This window comes from Xenopus laevis, chromosome 3S (assembly GCF_017654675.1).
Source record: "Xenopus laevis strain J_2021 chromosome 3S, Xenopus_laevis_v10.1, whole genome shotgun sequence".
NCBI lineage: Eukaryota > Metazoa > Chordata > Amphibia > Anura > Pipidae > Xenopus > Xenopus laevis.
This window is the reverse complement of record NC_054376.1, coordinates 77940219-77967616: the sequence shown is the minus strand read 5'-3', so window position 1 is coordinate 77967616 and position 27398 is coordinate 77940219. Positions and strand designations below refer to the sequence as shown.

The window sequence follows — 27398 nt, the reverse complement described above, 5'->3', positions numbered from 1 at the left end:
AAATCTATTAACCTGATCATTGAGGCTCTTTAGACCATTAGTTCAAAAACTCTAACACATGCCTTCTAAATTAGAAAAGTAAGGAAAAAAATATTTATTTTACATATGTGTTCTATAATTTTTGGTATTATTCATTTTTTAAATGATCTTCTTTTGGATTTTAGACTATAATGATTACTTAAACCTGTTATATATGTATAAGGATTTAAGGTTCTCTCTCTTTTTTTAAGATATTGATCAAATCTAAGGCCATGCAGAGGTCATGTTAACAATGTCCAGAGCAGAGGGAGGTTATGGATGTTTACGATAGCTGCAATAACCTGCTGTGCTGTGAAATAATCTTTCAAATTTCTTACATCCTGGGAGTCATCTTAGATAAGAGAAATATGCCAACTTAGACTTGCCTTAAGATGTATAATGTAAAATGTTTATTACTTTGTAAGCTATATCTAAATAATATAAATAAGGGGACACAAGTGCCAATTGCTGCCTTTTTTGCACTTTTGCGCAATGTATGGGGCTTTGCAAACAAGTTCCATAATGTGGCATTCTACTAACCACAATTAAAAATGTAAAGGCATTTGTTATTTGGTAAATTGGGTAATTTTTTTTCTTAACACTTCAACAAAACAAGTCTCAACATTTGCAAAACATTCCTTTATTAGAAATATCTTTTGTATAAAAATGTGCATGCTTGAACCATTGCATTTATGTAACACAACCCAGGGCTTCATGTCAATCAGCCATTACAATGCACAAACTCATCTCCTATACAAACAGAACAATATAGGACAGGAATGAAATTCTCACAAATCACAAAACGAACTTACAATAATGGTGTAACATATGACAGATTTTTTTTTTCTTTTTGTCTTTCATCAAATGTGAACAATAGGATTTGCTTAGTCAGTTCCACATCTTTTCTTTTGTTCATTCATGGGCTTTTCATTAAAATATTTCAGCACTATATTTCAAAAAATAAATCCAGGCATTTTTAGCATGTCCATTGTGTTTACTTTGTTTTTCGATCTTGGTTGTGATTGTAGAACATGGATATTTTCCATCATAGATCACAAGGTTTTAGTTTGCATGATTGCTGTAACTGACATATGTGGTCTTGGTTGATGAAGCTGTAACATAAAAAAAGTAATGATTAATGGTCATTTACACATGTTATAAGTTAGCACCACAGTTACTGGTAAGACAAATAACTAGCTTTTCACATGAAATTGTGGTACAAGTGGTTTGTAGTTTAAGCACTTATGTGATGGCTGATAAATTGCATATTGACCCATGGTATTGAGTTTTATCTTATCTTAGAGAAAACTATCTCTAAAAAGGAAACAATAATATAAGCTTCATCCTACTGAAATAGGAAACTTTCAACATATCAAACAATCAAACAATCAATTAAAAATGCTGTACAGTTTCTGAAATAATTATGTTACTCTTCACTCTCCCCCTCTCAAGATCTGTCTTAATCACAGCGATATATCTTTTATTTATTATTTTGGAAGGAGGACTCCCAAATCTGGTATGTAGAGAGGTGGGATTTCTGGTGATTTTAAAAGATTGAGCTATAATACACCTTCAATGCAAACCCCCCCCCCCCAGAGACTATATTAGGCCCAGCTTTCATTCAAAATCACACTTTGAACTCCTGCATGAAGATGAACAGATGCTGAGAGGGGATAGTGAATTGATACTTGATTATTTTAGAAACGGTACAAATGATAAATGATTATAGAATATATAAAATTTCTTATTTCAGTATGATTAAGCTTATATTAAATTTCCATTTCCCCTATAGGTCTTCTTTCAGCTGAATTTAACTAAAATGTAGGCCTGCTCTTAAGCCATTAAATCCTTTTTTTTACAGATCAGGAAACTCAGACTATTATTTCCACATGTAATTGACCAGATAATATTAGCATATGCATGTGTAGCATTTGAGTGCACTTATATATATAAGTATATAATTTGGCTGCATATGATTTTCAGTTTCTTTTTATTGTAACACTGTAAATGCAATCCAAAATATATTGCTGCCTTTGATAAAGATAGGGTGCTGAACACCAAAAATATTGTGCTTGCATTAAAGTGGGCAATGTGCAATTAAAATTCGCAATGCGCAATTAATAATCACAATGCAATAACAGTTTAAGGAAGAGTATTGCATTGCGAAATGCACATTTTTATTGTCATTGTTTTGCTCTTTGCGACTTTTATTACATCTCCCTTAAAGCAGAAGGAAAGGTTAAAACTAAGTACGCCTTATCAGAAAGGTCCATCTAAATATACCAGTAAACCCCCAAAGTAGTCCCCTGTCAAAAGAAACACTGCATTTCTTTCCTTCTATTGTGTACACATGGTCTTCTGTATCAGTCTTCCTGCCTTCAGCTTAAACCTCATTGCCCTGGGCAAGAGCATGCTCAGTTTGTTCCTCTTCCCCTGCTCCCCTCCCTTTTCTACTGTAATCTGAGCCCAGAGCAGGGAGAGACTCAGGCAGGAAGTGATGTCACACCACGTTAATGCTGCAGCTCCTATCCTAAACAAACAGAGAGTTTCTAGAGCTTTTTACTCAGGTATGGTAAAACATTCTACAGAATAAATATAGCATTCTAGATTGCACTATTGCGGCTAATCTATTGGCAATAAACTGCCTCCGTATCTTTCCTTCTCCTTTAATTAAGTTTTAGGTTTAAAGTACATTAATTATATGGTTATTGACCTATGCTTCCCTTTATTTCACATGTAAAATCTGAAAAATGATCTGTTAACCAAGCTCTTCATAAATCTGTGATGATTAAACATCTTATAGCATTAACTTGTCATTTTAAATGTGCATTACATCGACTCATAGTGATATCTTTTAAAACAAATTAATAAAAGTGCATGTATATATTATGTTATAACTTAATATTCTAGTTTCCCACTGTAAGGGGCAGATTTATCGAGGGTCGATTTTCGAAGTAGAAAAAGCTTTGAAATTCGACCATCGAATTGGAATACTACCACTTCGAATATCGAAGTCAAAGTTTTTTTACATTGAATTTGGCCATTTGCGGTCGAAGTAAAATCGTTTCGTTTCCATCCATCGATCGATCGATTTTACTTCGACTTCAAAAAAATGCTCTAGAAGGTCCCCATAGGCTAACATAGCACTTCGGCAGGTTTTATTTGGTGAATTATTGAAGTCAAAGTTTTTTAAAGAGACAGTACTTCGATTATTGAATAGTTAAAGTATTTTTACTTCGAATCGAACTTGAAGTCGTAGTAGCCTATTCGATGGTCGAAGTATCCAAAAAATTACTTAGAATTTCGAATTTTTTTACTTCGAAAATTCCCTCAAATTTACTTCGACCCTTGATAAATCTGCCCCTAAGTGTTTCATTTACTAGCTAGTTATTCTAAAGCAAAGGTTAATTGAGAACCATTTGCTTGTAGCTATTTGTAAATCTCTGTTGCTGGAATGTTCCCAAATTAAGTGAAAAGATATTGATTTAACTATTGATCTCAACCTAATTTTCCTTAAAGCAGTCATTTAATTTTCACTGCCTCACAATATTTCTGAGCTCTGAAGATAAAAATAAAAATAATGCAATTTACTGATAAGTACAGTCACAATGGCATTTTGACTCTGCATGTTTAAAGCACTTACTCTGTGACATTTAGATGTAATACATGGTTTTAAAAATAGCAGTGCTGTGTATGTCAAGTACCATGAAGTGAAGGATTTGAATGTTTGTGTACATCTGCATTCATTTGTAAAAGGAGCAAATACGTGCATAAAACTGGGGCTTTTGGGACCACAATTAAAATAGATACATCACTTCTATGAACCACTATGGGAACTGACATTTTACAAACTGCTTATCTATACATGCCAAGAGCAGCCAAGCAGTTTACAATTAAGAAACCACTGGCAAGTTAAATTCTGAGGCCCATAATTAAAAAAAATGCAATTGTCAGAGCTTCCATGTGCAATCTTATATTTGAATTTTTGCTGCTTTTTGCTTAGATACCTGCAAAATATGTTTTTTTTTTACGGGCTATGTTTTTACAGTCTCACACCATGTACATACAGTACATATTAGCAGGTGAAAATCAATAACATTTAGCTGCATATAACATCCATACAATATGTTCAACACCTATTATTGTACCAGTATCAGTAAAGTACAAAAGAGAAAAGAGGTAAATATTTGCACAATATTTTTTGTAAATATTATAAATTAATGTTAAAATAATATCCTTGATGAACACATATTTATATTTAATTGCATCTATATTCTTATAAGTAGGTCTTACTGCATACACAAGCTAGAGATAGCAGATATTCTGCCAAGAACAGCTGTTTCATAAATTATAAATTATTACAGCTTAAAGAATACAAGTCAATATTCTTTGTACAGAGTAAAATACAGTAGCTTATCCACAATAGACTGATAAATCTGCCCCTTTGTGTTAATTTTTAAAGGTCGAGGTGAATTTTCAAATGAATAAAATTCGAAAGTTGAGCTATTTTTTGTGTTCTTCAACTAGGGAATTGTCCAAATTCGATCCTAATCTGAAAAAAAATGTGAAAATTCGAATATTGAAATTTATTATGTTCTGTCTCTTTAAAAATTCAGCTTCGACCATTTGCCATCTAAAACCTGCCGAATTGCTATTTTAGCCTATGGGGGACCTCCTAGAACCTATTTGGAGTCAATTGGTGGACTTTGAAAAATCTAAGGTTTTTTTTGGGAATCGAATTCGATCAAATGCGCTATTCGTTCGATTCGTATGATTAGAATTCGGCCAAATACAGACCTATTCGATCGAAAAATGGACCTATTTGACCAAAAAAACCCATTGACTTAATTTTGGTTGGTCTTTTCGAATTCGAATTTCGAGGTTTTTTCAATTCGAAATTCGACCCTTGATAAATATGCCCCAAAAATTATATATGTAAGGAAGACATTTACTAAACATTATGCTTAATTTAGAATAAAATAGCTCAAATGTACTCACCGTTAGCAGATCTTAATTAATATACATGGATATTATGCAATAATTGATGAATTTATTATTAGTATTTATTCTACTGGCACATGGCTCTACTTACGACTATTTACATATGTTCTTGAAGTCTAGCTTTGTACTACTTTCCTTTATCATTTCTTTTATCTTGGTTGGAGTATGTAATCTGACTAATTATCACATAAGATCCTTAACAATGCAGACATTACAAGTGGATTAATTGTAAACCAAAAATAAGAATTTAAGCACAGAAAATGTAATGAACATAGTTATTGGATATCCCCAGGGGACACTGGTTCTCAATTCTTTTCCCGAAACCTTCACAAGTTTTTCATAGTAATGAAAAACAGGCCTGAAACATTTGAACCATGACTATTGAATAAGATTACAGATGCTGAAATTACTGTTATATAAAGTATTGTATTGTTTTGCCAAAGAAAAGCATAACTAGAATTACAATGCAATATAGTTTTTATTTTACCAAAGCTCTTTATATTACAGCAGCAGCAGCTTTTGCTATAAGTTTATTTTAAAATAATTGCATGCAAAGTTCACAAGAATGGCTCACTGTGTGAGAAATAGTGTCCTCGGGCTCCAGGCAATGCTGTCAAGAATTGTTTCTTTATTTGTTTTTCTTTATAATAATGGTAAACTGACCCAAAAATATGGGATGTACTGTAAAGAATAATGTAGACAAATGTACCTCTTCTATGCTAGTTCCTAGTCATAAGGGCTTATTTACTTACTGCACAGCAGTTGTGAGCACATTTTTGCATCATTCAAGAATAATGCAATTGTGGTTCATCAAAATCGATGCCGTTGGTCTTGTAGTTCTGTCTGCGAGTGACATGTGAGCCATATTCTTTTGCTACAATCGCTCTGTGATGATTGACACAAGCTACTGGGGGAACTGTGGAGCAACCATCTGGTTCAGAGTCCCCCTGTATCCATAGGTCAGAACAGGAGGCGTGAAGTATTAAGTGGTGCTGAGCACAACTATACAGTAGTGATTTATGGGTCAACCCGCACTTAACCCCTAACCTGGTCCACACCTGTCCACCTGAACCTAAACCCAGTGCACGCCCGTGCCTTACTGTGGTGTCACAGAAGGGGGTGGGACATGTCAGCATGAGCATATAAAAAGGCTCGCATGGAGGCGAAAGTGGGGCAGTAGTAGGTCTCGGGCAGGATGGAAGCAGACTAAAGTTCAGCTTGAACCCACCCATGGCCTGAGAACATTGTGCGGAAGTTGGTCTGAACCCGACAGACCCCCGATCCACTGATATTACAAATTGAACAAAGTTATCTTCATAGGTTTCTGCTACAATATCTTCTTTGGGTCTGGAGTGTACCTAGAAATATGTCTTCATATTTCTTCATAGTTCCTTCACCAAAACAGATTGGCAAGCAACATTTTTGTTAGATTAAAATAGAATATATCTAAAATCCTGAACATTGTTTATTTCAATTCTGTTTTACTATTATTTCAGTAAAAGCTTCTAAATGATTGTGCAAGGCAGACATTTGCATTAGTGCCAGAGTCAGTTGTATAATATACCTTTATTTTTTTCTTTAACAAGAACATTTGCCTAATTGAAATATAAGGTGTTAAAAGTATATTAATTTCTATTTAATGTAGTCATCATGCTTCTGAAACTGTTTTATTAGCTCAGCTTACCTTTTAGCTTTACCTAAACAGCTGCTATTTGCAGTGGAAAGTGTATAATCATTTGCTATTGTGTTTATAATTTTATAGCAAGTACAAGAAACCAGAAGGGGGGGTGACCTAGCAGTTCAGGGGCCATGAGTGATGTTATTGTGATGAGTAAAATTGTTTTTTTTTTCAAGGGTTTCTGTGTTTTTTTTTGGCATGGATTTAACCAGAAAAACCATATTCAAAAATTGTGTACATAAGCCAGTTTGATCCTTTGTAAACTTACAGTTTCTTTCTGTACAAAATAGGTTAAATGCATTATTAAAATCAGTGAAGTGTTTACTTAATTTTCCACCTAGGGCTCAAAGGAAAGGGAATCATAGGTCTGAAACTATGCATTCTGATACCCACTTCTACAAGGACATGGTTATGGAGCCCTTATATTAAGCTTTTTTTTCTATTAAGCATTAATATAAAGGAGAAACACACCAATCAATAGAGTATTTAGAATGATCCCCATTTATTATTACTAATAATTTGTTGCCCATCCACTCGTAGTCTGTGAGCTCATATAAAAATGCTGTTGTTATGCTCTTTTAAATATTTTCTACTGGATTTATGGATTCTAGAGGAATATTTTTTTATTAAACAGAAAATGTTTAAAATCTCATGTAGTGTAATAAAACATTTCTGTTGTATTTTATTCAAGTAGATGTTCCTTTTTTTTTAAATGTCAGAACTAAAGAAGTTGAAATGCAAATTCAAAATAATACAGTGTGCATACCTAATAGGACAGGGTTTCTTTCCAGAGTGCATTTCTTTTAAAAAATAAATACAAACTCATCTAAATTCTAATTTATTCAAAATTTCCAAGACTTTTTAATTTCAGAGAATAGAATGAGGTACACAGTTGTGTTTTTCTAAGACAAGATTTTTAAGTAAAAAATCACTGAAATTTTTTTGTGAAATGTTCAAGAAATTAATGATTGAAATTAAGAATATTTTTGAACTGTGGCAGTCATCTTTTGGGTGCTGTAGCTGATATGATGCCACCCCAGCATGTGATATCATCACTGCAACACTGCATATTTTTGCATTTTTATAATACTGAAATCAAATGTATACCGATAAGCCAGCATTACAGGAGAAGGAGAAGCAGAACAGACAGTGACAGGCTAGAATAGGTAAGCTTAGTGCAGTATTTACTAGGTGCATGAGATATAATGTCTAGTACGGGCAGTCCTATGTCCCAACAAGGAGATTAGTGGGGATAGTACCCGTGGATATCCCACAAGTTAGGGACCCTAGAGGAAGGGTTTAGGCAAGAGAGGGTTTGATGGGCTTCGGGCCGGTGGGCTGCCAGTGAGGAGACCTGATTGGAATACAAAGGGATGCTGAAAGTGCACCAGATTGCTGAGACAGGTAAGACCTGGTTGGAATGGTAAAGGGGTGCTGAAGGAGCACCAGATTATCGAGACCCTTTGGGAATGTTTAGAGCAAACTTGGGTTAACCTGTGGGGACTGTGATTGTGTCAGACAGATGTACCAATGATGTGATGGTGTGCATGTGTGAATGAGAGCCTGCAAATAAAACTGTGGATGTTTCTCTTGCAACCCTGGTTTTCTTCTCTGTATGGGAAAAGGAAGGGCACGGCACCTGAAGTACCCCTTACAGGTACAACCCACATAATATTTAGGCAATTACTGTACACAAATAATCAAGTAACCTACTGTTTGTTTCAAGGCTTTCACAGAGTTCAGTTTTCACTTCACCATTTGGTCTGTCATTTCCCTTTTGGATCAGCTTGCTTTGCATGGTGGCAGCTGTCACAACTGCTTTGAAACTTCTTTTTCGTTTTTGAACATTCTGCTCTGGGTGCAAAATTATTATGTAAACCTTGGGCATGTATAGCATACCAAGAGATACAGAAGCACTTAAACTCATGGAGATGGTCAGTGTAGTTGTCTGGATATACATCTGTTGAAATAAACAGAAACAAATTCAAATTATGAAATATCTGAATTGTTAAAAACTGTTTACCTACAAGAGGTTTTATAGTGTTCTGTTGGCATAGTATTTGTTTATCTGAAAGGATCTGAGTCAATGCACTTTCCTTTCAGCCACAGACATGTTGCCCTATCGTGACTTGTTTATTAATTGCCCCAAGATGCAAATCTGAATTGTTAAACGTAGTGTTTCTGAAGTAAAATGTACAGGTGCTAGATTTTACCCAAATTAACCTCTATGGGAAATGGAAAAAAGATGTCTTGGCTTAGCAAACTGCTAAATCTGGAAGTCTTACTTAGTTACTTAACTGGCAAGCACAATACATTTTGTCCTCAGCTAAATAGCCCAAAAACACAGTAGTTATTACTTAAATTTAGTGGTATACTAAAATAATTATGATGTGCTTTTTTACAACTAGTGCATAGAAATAGTTGCAAAGGATTTTATTTTGTTCAAGACAACACTCCATCAATAAAATTGCCTTATTTCTTACCTAATGTTTAGTGTGATAGCTTTCTGGGCAGCAATGCTAAATTTAATTCTAACAAATTTATATTTTCCTTCTTGTATATTCATATTCATTTTAATATTATCTACTTTATTAGTATAAACATAAAAAAGGGAACAAAAAGAACTTTGTTTGGATTACGTCTGGGATTGGAGCTATTAAAGCAAGCCAAGACACACAATGATTTATAAAATATTTCCATTAAAACATGAAAAGAAATGTAATAACCTTGTCATAAAATTTATCTTGCTGGTTTCAGGGATACCTATTCCAACAACTAAGGGGTATATTTTTCAAAAAACATGCACATTTCTCCACACATTTCAAAACAAAGTCAAAAACAAAAATCACCAAAGGCATTTTTAAACAAGTTCAATGATCATGAATGGTCCCAAATAGTAAACAGGTAGAATAAGTATGGTGATAGTATGAAGCCGTATCTTAAAAGAGAAGCAAGGTAAGGAAACACTTTACCAACCCTTGAAAAACGTATTCTACACCCATAGTTGAAAATCAAGTGGGATCTGACAAACATTAGCAGGAAAGTAACAAAATATGGGACTAAAGCTAAATATGAAGAAAACAAAGGTAATGACAACAGGAAACAGGGAAGATGAAAGTCTTAGATGTAGTAGACTGCTCTTGTTACTATTAAATTATTAATAACAAAGTAGTTGGCAGATAACAAATGCAAACCCAATTGGTAGGTCAAGAATAAAAATAGCTTTAAATGTATTGATGAATCCATAAAAGCAATGATCCGAATCGTCCAGGCTATGTTATTTTGCTAATGAATCAATCATGGATGTAAAACAAATTTCAATATGTGAAACTGAACAATAAAGAAGCACTGATCCTTTTAAACTCTGTTGTTGATGAAATACCTTGAACAGCAAAGAAAGCACACAAATGGACTGCTGAACAAATGAAGCCTAACCTTCCACTTAATAAAGCAGAAATGGCCACATTTAAGTTGTCTTATTTTGCATTTATTAGTCCAGGGTTCAGGGGATCAATAACATTAATCAAGGAAAGATACAACAGCCCCCTTTTTTCTGAACACTCTTTATATATGATTGTGATCAGAGGCGATCCTGCCCAATTTGCCGCCCGAGGCGGCCTTAGTTCCCCCCCGCCTCTCACGACGGGTCCACTTCACTAGTGCAGAGAGCACAATTGCACTCTCTGCACTAGAAGAGCCGAATTTCCGGGTTGAAAACCGGAAATTCGGCTCTTATTTACCAGGAGTGGCATTTTTGCCACCCCTGGCAACCAGGGGGGCGCTGCTACCTGAGGCAGGTGCCTCAACTCGCCTCATTGGCAAAGCGCCCCTGATTGTCATATTGTAAGGTACTTGTGCCAAAATTGTCTAGTGCTCTGTCCGATGTGGGGCGCAGGCGCAGGGGTGCGCAGGCTTCTGGGCATCTTCGGCGTCTGACGCCCACGTTCGCGTCTTTGCGCGGGCGCGCGTCCGTTTATTCGGACACGCGCGCGTCGCGACGGACGCGAGCGCGTCGCGACGGACGCGAGCGCGTCGCGACGGACGCGAGCGCGCTAATTGACGCTCTGCGTCAATCACGCTGCGGCGTCACGTTTGGCGCCAAATCTGTCCCTTTAAATAGTCTTCAGCAAAAGCAAACGGTGCTTGGTTATTTCCTTGCTTGGACTCGTTCCTGTTTGTTCCTGCTTGCCTTTTGGATTTGCTTCTCTCGTTACCGGACCTCGGCCTGACTTTGGATTTCGCTTGTCTTCTGCTTGCCTACTGACTTCTGCCTGTTTACCATTTCGATAATCTTCTGCCTGCCTTTTGACCTCGGCCTGTCCCTCACTACGTCTTGTCTGCTGCCTGCCTATCGACCATCTGCCTGTTCTACGACTACGACTTCGCTTCAACTTGCACTTGAATCATCCCTACGGGTTCAGTGAGCTGTACACTAAACAGCAGTTCTAACTGCTCTTCCTATATTGTCTCCAAAGAGCCTGACAGAATAACCAAGCCAGAATGGAGCCTTCGGAAGAGTTGCCTACGCTGGTCGATCTTTCTCAACAGATTTTGTCCCTTACTCAAGTAGTGAGAGAACTTCGGGGTGACTATATTCATGTGCAAGAACAATTACAGAGTTTGCAGATGTCCACAGTACCGCCAGACGCCTCCGCTTCCGGATTATCAGCTACTGCGTCAGGAGGGGCAGCTTCTTCCTCTCATCAGGAACCCAAGGTTGCTATGCCCGACAAATTTTCTGGAGACCGAAAGACTTTCAGAACCTTTGTTAATAGTTGTCGGCTCCTGTTTACCTTAAAGCCTCAGTCTCATGCTACTGATCAGATCCGGGTTGGAGTTATGATTTCGTTGCTTCAAGGGCAACCCCAGGCCTGGGCTCATCGCTTATTGGAGCAAAACAGCCCCTTGTTAGCAACTACCGACTCATTTATCCAGGCTTTGGCAAAGATTTATGAGGATCCTCATAAGGTGGAAACAGCAGAAGCGGCTATACGAAATCTGCGTCAGCTTCGCCGTCCTGTTGAAGAATATGTGGCAGAATTCCGGTGCTGGGCCCCAGATACTCTGTGGAACGATAGGGCTCTTCGACATCAATTTCGTCTGGGGTTATCGGAAACTTTAAGGGACGAATTGGCAAGAGTCGGGTTACCGTCTTCATTGGAGGAAGTAATTTCACTGGCCGTCCAGATTGATCAAAGAATTAGAGAAAGACGCCAAGAAAGAGGTGTTGGTCCCTCAATTCCGGAATGGGTGCTGCCTACAGCTCCTCCTCCAGTTTATCCTATTTCTTCCTCTGATCCCGAACCTATGCAGATTGGGGTGGTTCGAAAGACACTTTCTGTGGAGGAAAGACTTCGTCGTAGACGGTTGAATTTGTGTCTTTACTGTGGCCTTGCTGGACATTTACTTAAAGATTGTCCCACACGACCCAATGGTAAAAATCGTCTTCTTCATTCTCCTATTTTACCATGTATTCCACCTCTTCAGTCTTATATTCTTCTTCAAGGCAAAATCTGTGTATCGCTGTTCAGCGCTGGCCCGTCCCCATCAAGACTCGCCACACTTAATTCTTTGAAGTCTTTGAATTCTTTGAAAAGCGGCTTTTATTCAGCCGCTTTTCAAAGAATTAAGTGTGGTGAGTCTTGATGGGGACGGGCCAGCGCTGAACAGCGATACACAGATTTTGCCTTGTAAATACCGGCTTGGAGTTGCCGGAGTATCGCGAGAGCTGCGGCCGAGACGCCACAAGGAAGGGTGAGCTCCGTTCATTACATTCACAACCCGTGTTTCTCCTGTTATATTCTTCTTCATCTGTCGTTTCAGTGGAACAAAAGAAGAATTGAAGTAGATGCAGTTGTGGACTCAGGAGCTTGTGGGTGCTTCATCAACCAGGCATTCGCAAGTCTTCATCTACTTCCTTTGGTCCCAAAGATTCAGCCCATTCCAGTTAAGATGGCGGATGGCAATTTCATTTCTTCTGGACCTGTATCCTTGGAAACCCCACATATTTTGACTTTTTCTGTTCAGGGGCATTATGAGTTATTAAAGTTTGATGTCATGGAAAATCTGCTTTTTCCTATTATTCTTGGAATTCCGTGGTTAAGGAGTCATAACCCTAGTGTTGATTGGCAGTCTGGGACAATCCTTTTTAATTCTAATTATTGTCGAAAAAATTGTCTTCCGTCCGCACCAGTCTTGGCTTTGAATACTTCGGATGACGAGATTCTTCAGTTCGTTCCTCAAGTTTATCATGATTTTTCAGACGTATTCAGTAAGAAAGCAGCAGATACTCTTCCTCCTCATAGGAGTTATGATTGTCCTATTGATCTCCTCCCTGGGGCAGCTATTCCTTTCAGAAGGATTTACCCTTTATCTGAACCTGAACTGGCTACTTTGAAGGATTATATTGACGAAAATCTCGCTAAAGGTTTTATTCGTCATTCTACGTCTCCGGCTGGAGCAGGTATCTTTTTCGTTGAAAAGAAGGACCACTCCTTAAGACCCTGCATTGATTTTCGAGAGCTTAACAAGGTTACAGTTAAGAATCGCTATCCGTTGCCTCTTATTCCTGATCTTTTTCAAAGACTTCGTCATGCCAAAATTTTTTCAAAATTTGATCTCCGGGGGGCTTACAATTTAATTCGTATTCGAGAAGGAGATGAGTGGAAGACTGCATTTCATTCTCGTTATGGACATTTTGAGTATACTGTAATGCCTTTTGGTTTGTGCAACGCCCCGGCTACGTTTCAACATTTTGTTAATGATATTTTTCATGATCTTCTGGACCAATTCGTCATCGTCTATCTGGATGATATTTTGATTTTTTCCAATTCATTAGAGGAACATCGAAGTCATGTGAGAGAAGTTCTTTTAAGGCTCAGACATCATCAATTATATGCCAAAGCTTCCAAATGTGACTTTGAGAAGGCTAGTATTGAATTTCTGGGTTTCGTAGTTTCCGATCAAGGTTTTAAGATGGACATCAAAAAAGTGGAAGCGGTTATCAATTGGCCTTCTCCTGTGGATCGAAAAGGAGTGCAACGTTTTGTGGGGTTCGCCAACTTTTATAGGAGATTCATTAAAAAATTTTCTGCTATTATCAAACCCCTCACGGATCTCACAAGCAACAAGATTAAATTTTCTTGGTCTTCGGGTGCTCAACAAGCCTTTGATTATTTGGAAAAAATTGTTTGTCTCAGCTCCTATTCTTGTTCATTCGGATGTCTCTAAACCTTTTACCCTAGAAGTTGATGCTTCAGAAGTGGCCATCGGAGCAATTCTCTCTCAGCGAGCTGGTCCTAAAGATGTTCTACATCCGGTGGCATTCTTTCTAAAAAACTAAGCCCTACGGAAAGAAATTATGATGTTGGGGACCGTGAACTCTTAGCCATCAAAGGGGCATTAGAAGAATGGCGGCATCTTCTTGAAGGGGCTTCTCATCCAATTATTGTTTTCACCGATCACAAGAACTTGGAGTACTTACGTACGGCAAAAAGGCTGAATCCTCGTCAAGCGAGATGGGCACTTTTCTTTTCTCGCTTCCAATTCCATGTTACTTATAAACCTGGTTCTAAGAATATAAAGGCAGACGCTTTATCTAGAATTTTTCCAGTGGAAAAGGATACTACGCTTCCTGACACTATTCTTCAGCCTGGACATTTTTTATTGTTACAATCTTCTTTTATGGAGAATTTGAGAAATGCTCCTCAGTCGGTGTTGGATTATCCTGGGGTTAACGATTTGCTTCTTGAAGGTAATCTTCTTTTACGAAATAATAGATTAGTGGTTCCTCCTAAACTTCGTGTAGAGGCTCTTAAACTTATTCATGACCATCCTTTGGCCGGACATTCTGGAATTCGGAAGACTCTGGATTTAGCAAGACGTTTCTTTTGGTGGCCTTCTTTAGTAAAAGAATGTATATCTTTTGTTCGTTCTTGTGACTCCTGTGCCAGATCTAAACCGTCCCACAACAAACCTGTTGGTTTACTTCGCCCTTTGCCAGTTCCTGAAAGGCCATGGAGTTCTATTTCGATGGACTTTATTGTAGAGCTTCCTCCTTCCAACAATTATAACACTGTTTTTGTGGTCGTGGATCGTCTCACCAAGATGGCTCACTTTATCCCACTCCCTCGGTTACCTTCTGCGGCAGCTACGGCAGATGTCTTTATTAAAGAAATTGTGAGACTGCATGGTTTACCTCAAGAAATCATTTCGGATCGGGGTTCGCAGTTTACTTCTAAATTTTGGACTGCTTTGTGTAAGGCCCTTAATATTTCTTTATCCCGATCTTCTGCTTACCATCCGCAAACCAATGGGCAAACAGAAAGAACCAATCAGACTCTTGAACAGTATATCCGCACCTTTTCTTCTCATCTACAAGATAATTGGTCTTCTCTTCTTCCTTGTGCAGAATTTTGTTACAACAATTCATTACATTCTTCCACGGGCCAAACTCCTTTTTTCTCTAATATAGGGTTCCATCCTATTATGTTCCCTGATGTCTTGCCGGAAGTGACTCTTCCTTCTCTACAGGATCGCCTTAAATTTCTCAACCAGAACTCCGGGATCCTAAAGACACACATAAGTAAAGCTCAACAAAACTTTAAGATTTTTTCTGATCGTAGACGAGGAAAAGATCCTGAGTTTAAGGTCAATGATAAGGTTTGGCTTTCTACACTGAATCTTCGTCTTTCAAATCCCTCCAAGAAGTTGGCTCCAAGGTTCTTGGGACCCTTCTCCATCAAAAGGGTAATAAATCCTGTTTCCTTTGAATTAGATTTACCGGAGTCTTTGAAAGTGTATCCTGTCTTCCATGCTGCACTAAAATTTGTAATTTGAAATTTGTACCTAATACGTTTCCTGGGCGTATTCCTCTTCCTCCTCCAGCGATCTCGTGTCAGGATGGAGTTGAATTTGAGGTCGAAAGAGTTTTGGACTCAAGGTTTCGGGGTAAGAAGTTACAGTATTTGATCAAGTGGAAGGGATTTCCTAATGAAGAGAATTCCTGGGAACCAGTGGAGAATATTCATGCACCAAGATTGGTTTCAGCATTCCACAGAAATCATCCGGAAAAAGCCTGCTGAAGACGTCCTGAGGCCATCCCTCAGGGGGGGGCAATGTAAGGTACTTGTGCCAAAATTGTCTAGTGCTCTGTCCGATGTGGGGCGCAGGCGCAGGGGTGCGCAGGCTTCTGGGCATCTTCGGCGTCTGACGCCCACGTTCGCGTCTTTGCGCGGGCGCGCGTCCGTTTATTCGGACGCGCGCGCGTCGCGACGGACGCGAGCGCGCTAATTGACGCTCTGCATCAATCACGCTGCGGCGTCACGTTTGGCGCCAAATCTGTCCCTTTAAATAGTCTTCAGCAAAAGCAAACGGTGCTTGGTTATTTCCTTGCTTGGACTCGTTCCTGTTTGTTCCTGCTTGCCTTTTGGATTTGCTTCTCTCGTTACCGACCTCGGCCTGACTTTGGATTTCGCTTGTCTTCTGCTTGCCTACTGACTTCTGCCTGTTTACCATTTCGATAATCTTCTGCCTGCCTTTTGACCTCGGCCTGTCCCTCACTACGTCTTGTCTGCTGCCTGCCTATCGACCATCTGCCTGTTCTACGACTACGACTTCGCTTCAACTTGCACTTGAATCATCCCTACGGGTTCAGTGAGCTGTACACTAAACAGCAGTTCTAACTGCTCTTCCTATATTGTCTCCAAAGAGCCTGACACATATCACTTAATACTAATAGGAGTAAAATGTGCTACCCTGCTAATTCACACACCTGCCCTGAAGAATCATGAATGATTAGATGCAGAGAGATGAAGCAGCTCTATTATTTTTGTTTTGCTGCTTAGGGAAAAACATTTGCTTCTCCACGACATAGGTCAGAAGCAGTATTGCAAGGGAAGTTATCTATACAGTGTGAAAGAAACAGTACTCATTTTATTACTCATTTTTACTTATTTTATTCAGAATACTCATTTTGTTGGAAAAAAAAGATATAATTTTTTAACACTTGTTTCTAATATTTTTTGTGGAATTTGTTTCATATGAGAATATTTTTATATTCTCATATGAAACCAATTCCACAAAAAGATCAACATTAACATTTTCTTGCTCCTGCCAGCTATTTTACAAACACCTCATTTATCCCAGGAGGATGCTGTGCTATTCTACTTCCAGATTATTTCAGTGATCTGTTAAGGGTTTTTAAGCCTGGAGCTTTCTGTCTGGCATATGTTCCCATCATTGCAGTCCATAACTGAGTGTCTGCTCTCTTTACCTATGTTACTTTCCCTGTCTTATATTGTTTGTCTAGACTATCTTGTATTTCTTTGCTTCAACTTTTCCTTGTCTGTACTGTCCTCCATTTTGCCTGGTTAATGAATTAGTTGAGATAAATATATTTTATTATTTTTAAAAAACATACATCGCAATCGTAAATTGATTTAGAAAAAACATGACAAAACATGATTTTGGAAAAAAAAAGAAAGGTATTATATTGGTCATTTTCTTTGATTTCTAGCAGCACATTATAATGGTAAAAGAGCAGATTAGAATAACCAGGAAACAGTAATTCTCAAAGAATGGAGTAGCGGATATAAAATATAAGGGGGTATTTATTTTAACCCTACAAAGGATTTTGGGATGTTAGAGATCAGCATTAGGCCCTGATACCTCTTTTAATTGTTAATCCCTGATGCAAATAAAATAAAGAGATAATATTTCGGATGAATATTGTTCATGCTAGATGTGGACTAGACTGTGGGGAAAAAAGTAAATACAGGTATAGGATCTGTTATCCAGTAACCCATTATCCAGGAAGCTCCGAATTACGGAAAGGTTGTCTCCCATAGACTCTATTATAATCAAATAATTAAAAATGATTTACTTTTTCTCTGTACTCTTTTCTCTGTTATCTGGAAACCCATTATCCAGGAAGCTCCGAATTACAGAAAGGATGTCTCCCATAGACTCCTTTATAATCCAATAATTAAAAATGATTTAATCACTATTTAATAATGAAACTGTACCTTGCACTTGATCTCAACTAAGACATAATTAATCATAATTGGAAGCAAAACAAGCCTATTGGGTTTATTTATTGTTTACATGATTTTATAGTAGACCTATGGTATTGAGATCCAAATTTTGGAAAGTTCTCCAGAAAACCCCAGGTCCTGAGCATTCTATGTAACAGGTCCCATACCTATACCTCAAATTCATGTTTTACTCATCATATTTGTTGACAAGCTCAAAAAATGTGAAAATTACATTCAAGTTTTTTTGTTTTTTCACTTAATATAGAAAATGTTTGCCCAGCTGCAGAAATCTATAGCAACCAATACGATGCTTGCTTTAAAACAGGGACTAATAAATACTAATGTTGAGGCAGATTTATCAAAATTTTAAAAGTTTATTTGTGAGGCCTGGAGAAGAGGCAAGGGTATGGTTTACATAAAAAGGCTGTTATTGACTTGACCTAAATAGAACAGAAGCTGATGTGATTTTTGACATACAAAATGAAAAATTAAATAGCACGTCATGACTGCCTTGCTAGCCGAGTGGTTATAGAAAGTCAGCCAGAAGCTTGGCGCTCCGTGGGTCACATCTTAGCAGAGCCTTCTGTTTGGTATTGACTATTCAATGTAAATGTTTGATGCATTTGCCTTCAAATAATGTGTTTCAGCTACAAAGCTTGTGGGGCAAAGCCATAAAAAAGCCATTGCCTTTAAAATGGAAAGCATTATTCACTGTCAATAAGCATTTATAGTGACAATACCTTATGGGGTTATAAATTCTCTCTCCATTTAGCTGCAATTTGGAATTCCACATGTATAGTAGCTTGCTTACTAAGAAGGTTGCTAATTTAAACAGGATTTAATATAAACTTTTTAAAAGAATAGCCTTTGAATGGTGACTTTGGCAAGCACCTTACCTCTAACTTGAACTACCTTTTTTAAGTGCATAAAAATTGAATGTTTGAAAAAAACAGCCAGCACATTTTAATAAGCATTAGCATTAGAAACACGAGCATTATATGAGTAGTAGTCAAGTAATAAAGTCAGTACTAGTCAAGACCTTAATACATTTGTTAATTTTACAAAAAATGAATTTCATATTCAATCACTGTAAAGGCTTAAATAATCAATGTGATTTGATATGGTATAGAAATGTCCAGTTTTGTCCTAAAATCTATTGCCATTGCATTTTTACCATAAATAATGAATGAGCATTATTCTAAAATGCACTGTGACCTTTTAAAAACATCTTTCAGCTATAGCATCAGTACAATAAGTAAATAAATAAATATTCATTTCACTTATGTAGCCTGAAATAACCATTTTTAAAATGTAGAGGTATGCACAGGTTATTGTAGATAAACCGATAACTGCACTTTTTCTATATAGTTCATGGCATCTGGAATTACTGAGGGTGTTATTTACTAAACTCCGAATGCAAAAATCCTGAAAAATCCGTGATTTTTTTTTTATAAAATCAAACTTCACAAATGTTTTGGAATTTATTAAACCCTGAGGATGAAAAAGTCTGTATCTGTAAATCCGGCATCTCAGACCTGTCGAGGTTGCATATAAGTCAATGGGAGAAGTCCCAATGATTTTTTGATGTGCGCTGGGTTTTGTGAAATACCCCGACGTTTTTGAAATTTTCGAGTGAAAATTCCAAAAAAAACATGAAAATCGGATAGAAAATCTGCAAATTTTCGGAAAATGTAACAATAAATAAGCGTAAAAAACCTGAGCGGATTTGATCGGAGTTTATAACAGAAAATAATGAGATAAATTCGACTATGATAAATAATGCCCTTAATGTGCAATCATCATTTATTGCATATTTATTTACCACAAGCAAGTTACAAAGCTCCAAAATTGAAGCAAGCCAGGCTAATTTATTGGCAAGAGTGGGCTCAAAGCATATAGCTGTCATTTACTATCATAGGCGTTACATTGCACATGTGCGTTGTGATAGTGATTTAGTTCCATTTTTACATAAAAAAGAGAAAGAAGGAAAGACAGTGTGGGAACATTTTTTGAGGCTGATAGGAAGGAGATTGTCTGGGGGATAGACTAACGACTAATTTTAAAGTGGCTCGGATGAAGATGGGCATACATGTACAGATAAAATGTTAGAAAACTGATTTCCGATAACTTTTGTTATTTCTATGTGCCTTGAATGTTGTTTGACTTGTTAATCAAGCTTGTTTGATAATCATCTGCTGGCAGCTAAGGAGGTGAAGAGAAGCTGAAGTTCCTCTTCACTGTTTCATTCAGATTTTGGAGCTAACTAGAACAAAGCAATAACAAGTTGTTCATACCTTGTATAGTAATCACAGCAGAATGGAAGAGAGTAGCACAACACCATTTTTGTTGCAGGTGGGGAGCTTCCCCATTTATTTTTCACCACAAGTAAATCAACGTTTCGGGGGGGGGGGTTTCACAAAAAAAACCCCGAAACGTTGATTTACTTGTGGTGAAAAATAAATGGGGAAGCTCCCCATCTGCAACAAAAATGTTGTTGTGCTACTCTCTTCCATTCTGCTGTGATTACAATGATTGACGTGTGCCGACCGTCTAGAGAGTTTTGCACCATCAAGCAGGAATTGGCATAGGAAAGGCGAGCGAGGTGCGGAAATTTTCACGTTTTCATACCTTGTATAGCCCTTTCCTACATAATCCATCCATTTGGCCTACAAGCTAATCAGTTGTATACCATACAGGATCAGCCTGTGTATGGCTGAGCAAGATGCAGACAGAGATAGGGACGGGGGAGCTTGGTATCTTAGCGTTTTAGAATTATCTGGGATGAAAGATTTGAAACAATGACAAAGAAAAATAGAAAAAAGATAAATAGGAATAATATATAAAAGCATAGAAAGAAGTAGACACAATAATAGGGCACTATAGGGGACAAAGAGGACAGTGACAAAGGGAGAGAGACAGGGATACAGTACTACGTAGCTACTGACGTAGGCTTAGGAGTGTTAGGGATAGGAAGGTGGCTAATATGGACACAGGAAAGCAGACAAGGGATAGAGGGGAGCGCAGTAAATCAGTGGTTCCCAAATTATGGGCTACTTCCATGTGAAGATTAGTGATGGGCGAATTTATTCGGCATGCGCGAATTCGCGAAACGCCTGCGAAAATGTGCCCGAAAAAATTCGCCCGCGTCAAAAACGAGTGCCAGCATCAAAAAAACGGGCGCAGTTTCGCAAATATTTCGCCGTACAAAATTCGCCCATCACAATTCGCGCAAATTCGCCCATCACTAGTGAAGATTGGAGCTGTGGCAAGGTGGTAAGTCTGCATGCTAGTTAAAAAATGATTTGAGGAATGCTTTGTAAGTGGGAAGAATTACATTCTCCTCTTATAACACCATATCTCATTTTATTAAAGGACAATAACTTGCTGGTCCTTCTGCTGCTGACTGGAATTGCTTGACAACCTTAAACTCTTTCTGATAATGTTTTTGAAGATTTCAGAGCACACTGAGCATGTGCAGTGACAGAGGTACTTAACAGAAGGCCTTCTAAGATCCAAGATGGGGATCTGCCAAGGACAACTTTTAAATCATGGATCTATTACTGTTGCTGATCCTCTGGGATTGTACAGTAATTTCAGTATATAGATTACAACATTTCTTGCCATATTTTTTATTTTAGGCTTGTAGTAGTAGTGTCAGGTAATTATTTGTCTGCTCCTCTGAATATTAAGTCAACTATAATTATTAGGTCTTACTAAACATGGTATCTGTATTTGGATTTGCTATAATCAGTTGCAAACACGTATTTCATTCATCACTAAGAGGCACATTTACTAAGGGTCGAATTTCGAAGTTAAAAAACTTCGAAATTCGACCATCAAATTTGATACTTCGATAGTCGAAGTATTTTTTTGATCGAAAACGGCCGTTTTCGTGCGAAGTAAAAAATGTTCGATCTAATGATTTAATCCTTCATATCAAACGATTCGAATGATCGTACAAAAAAAACCTTTGACTTCTAAAAACGTAGCCAAAGACTCAGAGAGGTTCTAGGAGGTCCCCCATAGGCTAAACAGCAATTTGTCAGGTTTAAGGTGGTGAAGTGTCCATACTTCGATTTTTGGTCAAATTTGTGAAGTTTTTTCAATCCAAATTGAATTTTGGCCTATTCGATGGTCAAAGTACCCAAAAATTACTTTGAAATTCTTAATATTTAATATATTGCTACTTGAATTGATAGAGAGCGGAAAAGTTATATACTAAGACACCCAGACTTGTTTGCAGGATCTGACTGCACTGTGCACCTAGTAACAGATTATAAATCCAGTGCCAGAAGTGCAGCGCCATAGGTATAGGGCATTTAGACAGTGCTCCCTAACATGTGCTTCTGAATAATGTGCAAGTAAGGAGAATGGTATGAGGGATGCCCACGTTCCTCCCCTCACCTGCCAATGGCAGGCAGTGCTACATAAATGAAACATAAGCAGGTCTCTGTACTGCTGCAGAAAAGTGTGCACAAAACATGGTAGTTTGGGCCTGTTTTTTTTTTTTACATTTAACACTGCACTGAAATCTTGCATACTGAGGAATTTTAATAGCAATAAGGTCATTCTACTAAATCTCAAAATCAGGAACGTTCACTCCAAATATCACCATTGTTTAAAGTCAATTGCCATTAGAATCCTTCACTTCATGAAATATGTTTGAAACAGGATGACGATCATAAAAATGGTAAAATATGAAATACATTTTTATAGCACTATTAAATACGTTTTACCTAAGTATCAATCAAATGCTGAATAATCTTTGGAATTTGAGAAGGAAAATACTTTACCGGTAGCTTATTCTAATTTTCATACAGCTCTCTTCGGAAAACACACTGTGATATCAATGTATTTTGAAGTGGAATACATGATCAAAGCTAAGCTTTTCATTTAATAGCTTAAATTGCTTCAAAATGCAGAAGAGAAGACACTATATGGAAAGTTTTAAATAACACGGTGTTCAGAGAGTGTACAAGTTATTTTTCAGTAACACACCATTTAAAAAGAGACTTTTCATAAGTGGAAAAATAGGCTTGGTTGTAGGACAAAACAAAATAGGTTCCCCTTGCCTCCATTTAACATGTGGAGTCATACCCTTGTTTCTCTATTCCTTTACCATCATGTGCAGGAGATTGAGAATCATTCAAACTAAAGGTTGTTTTTCAAGTTTATTATTACCACCTCCACCACAGAGTATATGTGGTAGGGGGGTACATATAGCACTTGGAGCAAATGTTAATATTTATATTACCAACAACCCAATCATCTAGCATTTACTGTATTTGTGGGAGTATGATACAGGGATGATCCAATAGACTCTGCAGCTGTTTTCCCCTAACCTAGCATGAGGGATGGGGTCCTGAGGGAAACCTGCTCTAAATTACTCGTATCTACCCATATAAGACAGAACAGATGGAGCACGCTCAATAATAGAGTTACTAGATCACTTGAAACATCAGGGGCAATTGAAGTTGCTAGGATGCATGAATTGTGGATGTGCTGAAATTAAATGTGAGCAGTCTGTCCACCTGCATTTTCTACAAGTTCCCTGATTTCTCAAATGCTCTGCTAACCTTACCCCAGATAAGGAATTTGACAATTCTTCGTTAGAAACGTATATTATAGGAATTTTAAATCTTCTTAAGCGGTTCCAAATATTCAAGCCACCAAATTTTAAACTTTACAAATATTTTTTCTTATCCCTTCGCATAACTAAGTTAAAGAGAAGGTAGATGTATGGGATCTATTGCTTTGCCACAAATAAGGATTCACACATTCACATTTTGGATAAAGTACAAGTACTGTTTTATTATTACAAAGAAAAAAAAATATTTCTAAAAATTAGAATTACTTTCTTGGATTATGGACTCTGTGGGAGACGGCCTTTCAGAAATGTGGAGCTTAATAATAATAATAATAATAATAATAATATTAATAATAATAATAATAATCATATAATGTTCAAGATTTAGGAATTAGGCCCAAAAAAATGTGACTAAAATTTTAAATTGCGGAGAGAATATATACAGTATATACCAATTTAGATATGGTAACTTATTTTATTTTAACTGATGTAACGAATGTAACAAAAGATGAATAACAATATGAGTGTGTTTAATTAACACATGAAGCAAGTGAGATGCAATAGACAGTGTTTCTATGCCTTGCTCTTTTTAATAGAAAAAATATAACAGCAAGATCTGAATAGTGTGGAAAAAACATAAATCTAGCCATGGAAAAATATGAAAAAATAAATTTTAATGGCTGTAGGAGCAGTGAATAGTTTCCTCATTCTTATTCATTAATGATATTGTAGTTTGCTATAAAGTTTGTTGTCTATTATTTATTATTGCATGACCACAATAATATAAACACAGCGGAGAAAACATGGTTGATTTCAAACAACAATCCATGCCTAATTTACTCTCAAAACTGCTGTTGCTTGGGGCATAGGAAATAACGTACCTTGCTATGAACAAATGGAACCAATGCAGAAATTAACTATGTGTACCTATTTCAATTTAAATTATGATTTCACACAGTTCTAAATTCTTTGTCAAAATAAGAATTTTGCCTTAGTGGAATTAATAACATATATACTGCATCATATTTCCACTAAGGTTTTTAGTATTTACTTTGAGCCTTAGAACACAAGCGGCATTGAACTTCATCCCACCACTAAATTCCTATCTTAGCATAGGGTAGCAGCATAACAATGACTTGAAAGCAATACGGATGCATCTAGATAAAAATCAGAAGACCATTACAATAACCCCACTACACACATAGATTTAGTTTTACTATTTACCACACTTTGGTCAGATTTGTCAAAATGGGAAACTCACTTTCTATTCATGGGATTTCTATGAATCCTATGGGATTTTTAGAAGAATACTTATCAAATGATGGACTCTGTTGAAATATAGCCTTGAATAATACGTTTTTTTTGTGGATTCTGTAATTTACCTGTCCAGGAAAACATCATATTCCCTGTTAAACATTATACACCTATATAATATATACTGTACACTTTTTTTGAACATAAGCAAAATATGAGCTCCATTAATTAGCTGAGTTATGTAGTTTAAATAGAGATAATGAGTTATGTATAAACAACTCTGTCCTTTCAGTCCTTTGTTGAGACTGTTTGGCTTACAGACACAAGCACTAATACATTTATCATACAGTACCCATGTATGCTTTTTATAAAAGTATTCCATATATGGTTTGTTGCATGTCCTTGCTACAATGAAATATTTTACTTCCTACATCTTCAGGGCTGATTTTTTTATGAGGCAGACCAACGGCAATGCAATAGACTGGGGGGGGGGGCAGATCATACCTTTCCTTAGTATTAAATATTTATACAACAGTTATTCTTATAATCTAATTCAGATATTAATGCAACATTTACTCCTAGTTGCACTCCATAAGTGCTAAATACTATTGTCTGGGAATATTGGGTATATTGATAACATAAGTTCTACCCACAAAGTCCACTCTCGTCAATTGAATATTTGGAAAAAAAACTCAAAGGCCATTGTATTTGTCTCTGCAAATTTTGAAACCACTGCTCTACACTCCCCAGTCTCATATGAATGTCCATTGATTGCATATGAAAGAGAAGGAAAGCATTCTATACTGTGTTTGCGAGCTGCCTTCTCAAAATGTGTACTATTTAGCTTAGTATGTGCAATAATCTGGCTAATACTAAAATGACTGTTCATGGATATAATAAGATAATGTCAAAAATCTGCCTTTCTAGAACATTTTACAGTTATTAATTGAATATATTTAGTTCACCTAAAGAAGTGAAATCCATTATTTAAACTTGCTGAAAAAAATACTTAATTATACCCGACTCCTTACTCACTATCACAGAAAGAAGACTTTGACAATAAAATACACAATTTGCTCTTTCATCGACCAAACTGCTTTCAGCTCCAGCATTCCTTGAGCTATCAGAACATGAATGCACTGTTAAAAAGATAAATCACTTAAAAATTGCATTTAATCTCATAGTTTCTGATTAAGATTCCGAGATAATGAAATGAGTTACAGATTACTAAAAGCTTTTCAGCAGCCTAGGACTTTTTTTTAAAGCAACTGTTCCCTAATTTAGTACTACAGATCTACATTATGAAGAAATTAGGAAACACTGATACCCAAGCCACTTGGGTTTTTAATTCTTATTTATTATTACATTTTCCCGAGAATTTGTGAGAAAACTTTAAATAATTTTATTTAGCAGCCTCAAAGCAGAGCATAATTAAAGGGATACTGTCATGGGAAAAAATTTTTTTCAAAATAAATCAGTTAATAGTGCTGCTGCAGCAGAATTCTGCACTGAAATCCATTTCTCAAAAGAGCAAACAGATTTTTTTATATTCAATTTTGAAATCTGACATGGGGCTAGATATTTTGTCAATTTCCCAGCTGCCCCTGGTCATGTGACTTGTGCCTGCACTTTAGGAGAGGAATGCTTTCTGGCAGGCTGCTGTTTTTCCTTCTCAATGTAACTGAATGTGTCTCAGTGGGACATGAGTTTTTACTATTGAGTGCTGTTCTTAGATCTACCAGGCAGCTGTTATCTTGTGTTAGGGAGTTGTTATCTGGTTACCTTCCCATTGTTCTTTTGTTTGGCTGCTGGGGGGAAAAAGGGAGGGGGTGATATCACTCCAACTTGCAGTACAGCAGTAAAGAGTGATTGAAGTTTGTCAGAGCACAAGTCACATGACTTGGGGCAGCTGGGAAATTGACAAAATGTCTAGCCCCATGTCAGATTTCAAAATTGAATATAAAAAAATCTGTTTGCTCTTTTGAGAAATGGATTTCAGTGCAGAATTCTGCTGGAGCAGCACTATTAACTGATTCATTTTGAAAAAAAAAAAATTCCCATGACAGTATCCCTTTAAGTTACTCTGTCAGGTTCAAGTCAAACATATATGTACACAGTCAATGTATTTTGCCTGAAACTCCTTGTAATGAACAAGGCAACAGCAAAAATTAATGCTTGGACTATAATCACAGAAATTACACTACCCTTTAGCCCTAGAAACAATGGGCATTTATGCATGTGAATTATAACATTACAATGCCTTACGAGCTAATTCTGAAGCTGAAACAGTAATAAAAGTGGATGGTTTTGTTTAATTAGGATGCTATAGATTTTTGTTTCCTGTGTCGATTAATAGACAGCAATAAAAATGATCATAATTGGCTTGCACAGGGTATGGTTGATTATTCTAATTCTTGGAATGTTCTGCTGTTTAGATCCTACATTCCTAGACATAGGATTTTTGTGGCAGGAGTTCCTTCAATATACAGTACTGCATGCTTAAAGGGATAGACACAAATGTAGTACAAAGGACAAAACATATTTTTCTTCATTAAATGGCTATTGTACAAGTATGGGATCCATTATTTGGATAGCTCATCTTCCATAGACTCCATTTTATCCAGATTTTTAAAAAATATTTTCTTTTTCTCTGTAATAATACAATAACACCTTGTAAATGATTCAAACTAAATTATAATGAATCCTTATTGGGCGCAGATCCAGCCTTTTGGGGTTACTTACTATTTACATAGTTTTCTAGTAGGCTTAAGGAATGAAGATCCAAATTACGTAAGATCCATTATCTGAAAAGAACCAGGTCCCAAGC

At 36.9% G+C, this 27398-nt stretch overlaps 1 protein-coding gene across 1 annotated transcript in view; it reads right to left on the bottom strand.

The window, feature by feature from the left end:
• Positions 1-659: 659 nt before the first annotated feature.
• grm8.S (glutamate receptor, metabotropic 8 S homeolog) overlaps positions 660-27398 on the bottom strand; it is a 424459-nt gene continuing 397720 nt past the window's right edge. The window contains exons 10-11 of the mRNA XM_041588525.1: positions 8411-8657; positions 660-1130 (exon numbers count right to left, since the gene is read on the bottom strand). Of these exons, the coding sequence (XP_041444459.1) occupies positions 1081-1130; positions 8411-8657 (297 nt within the window). The 3' untranslated portion in view covers positions 660-1080. The remainder of the gene's footprint in view (positions 1131-8410; positions 8658-27398) is intronic.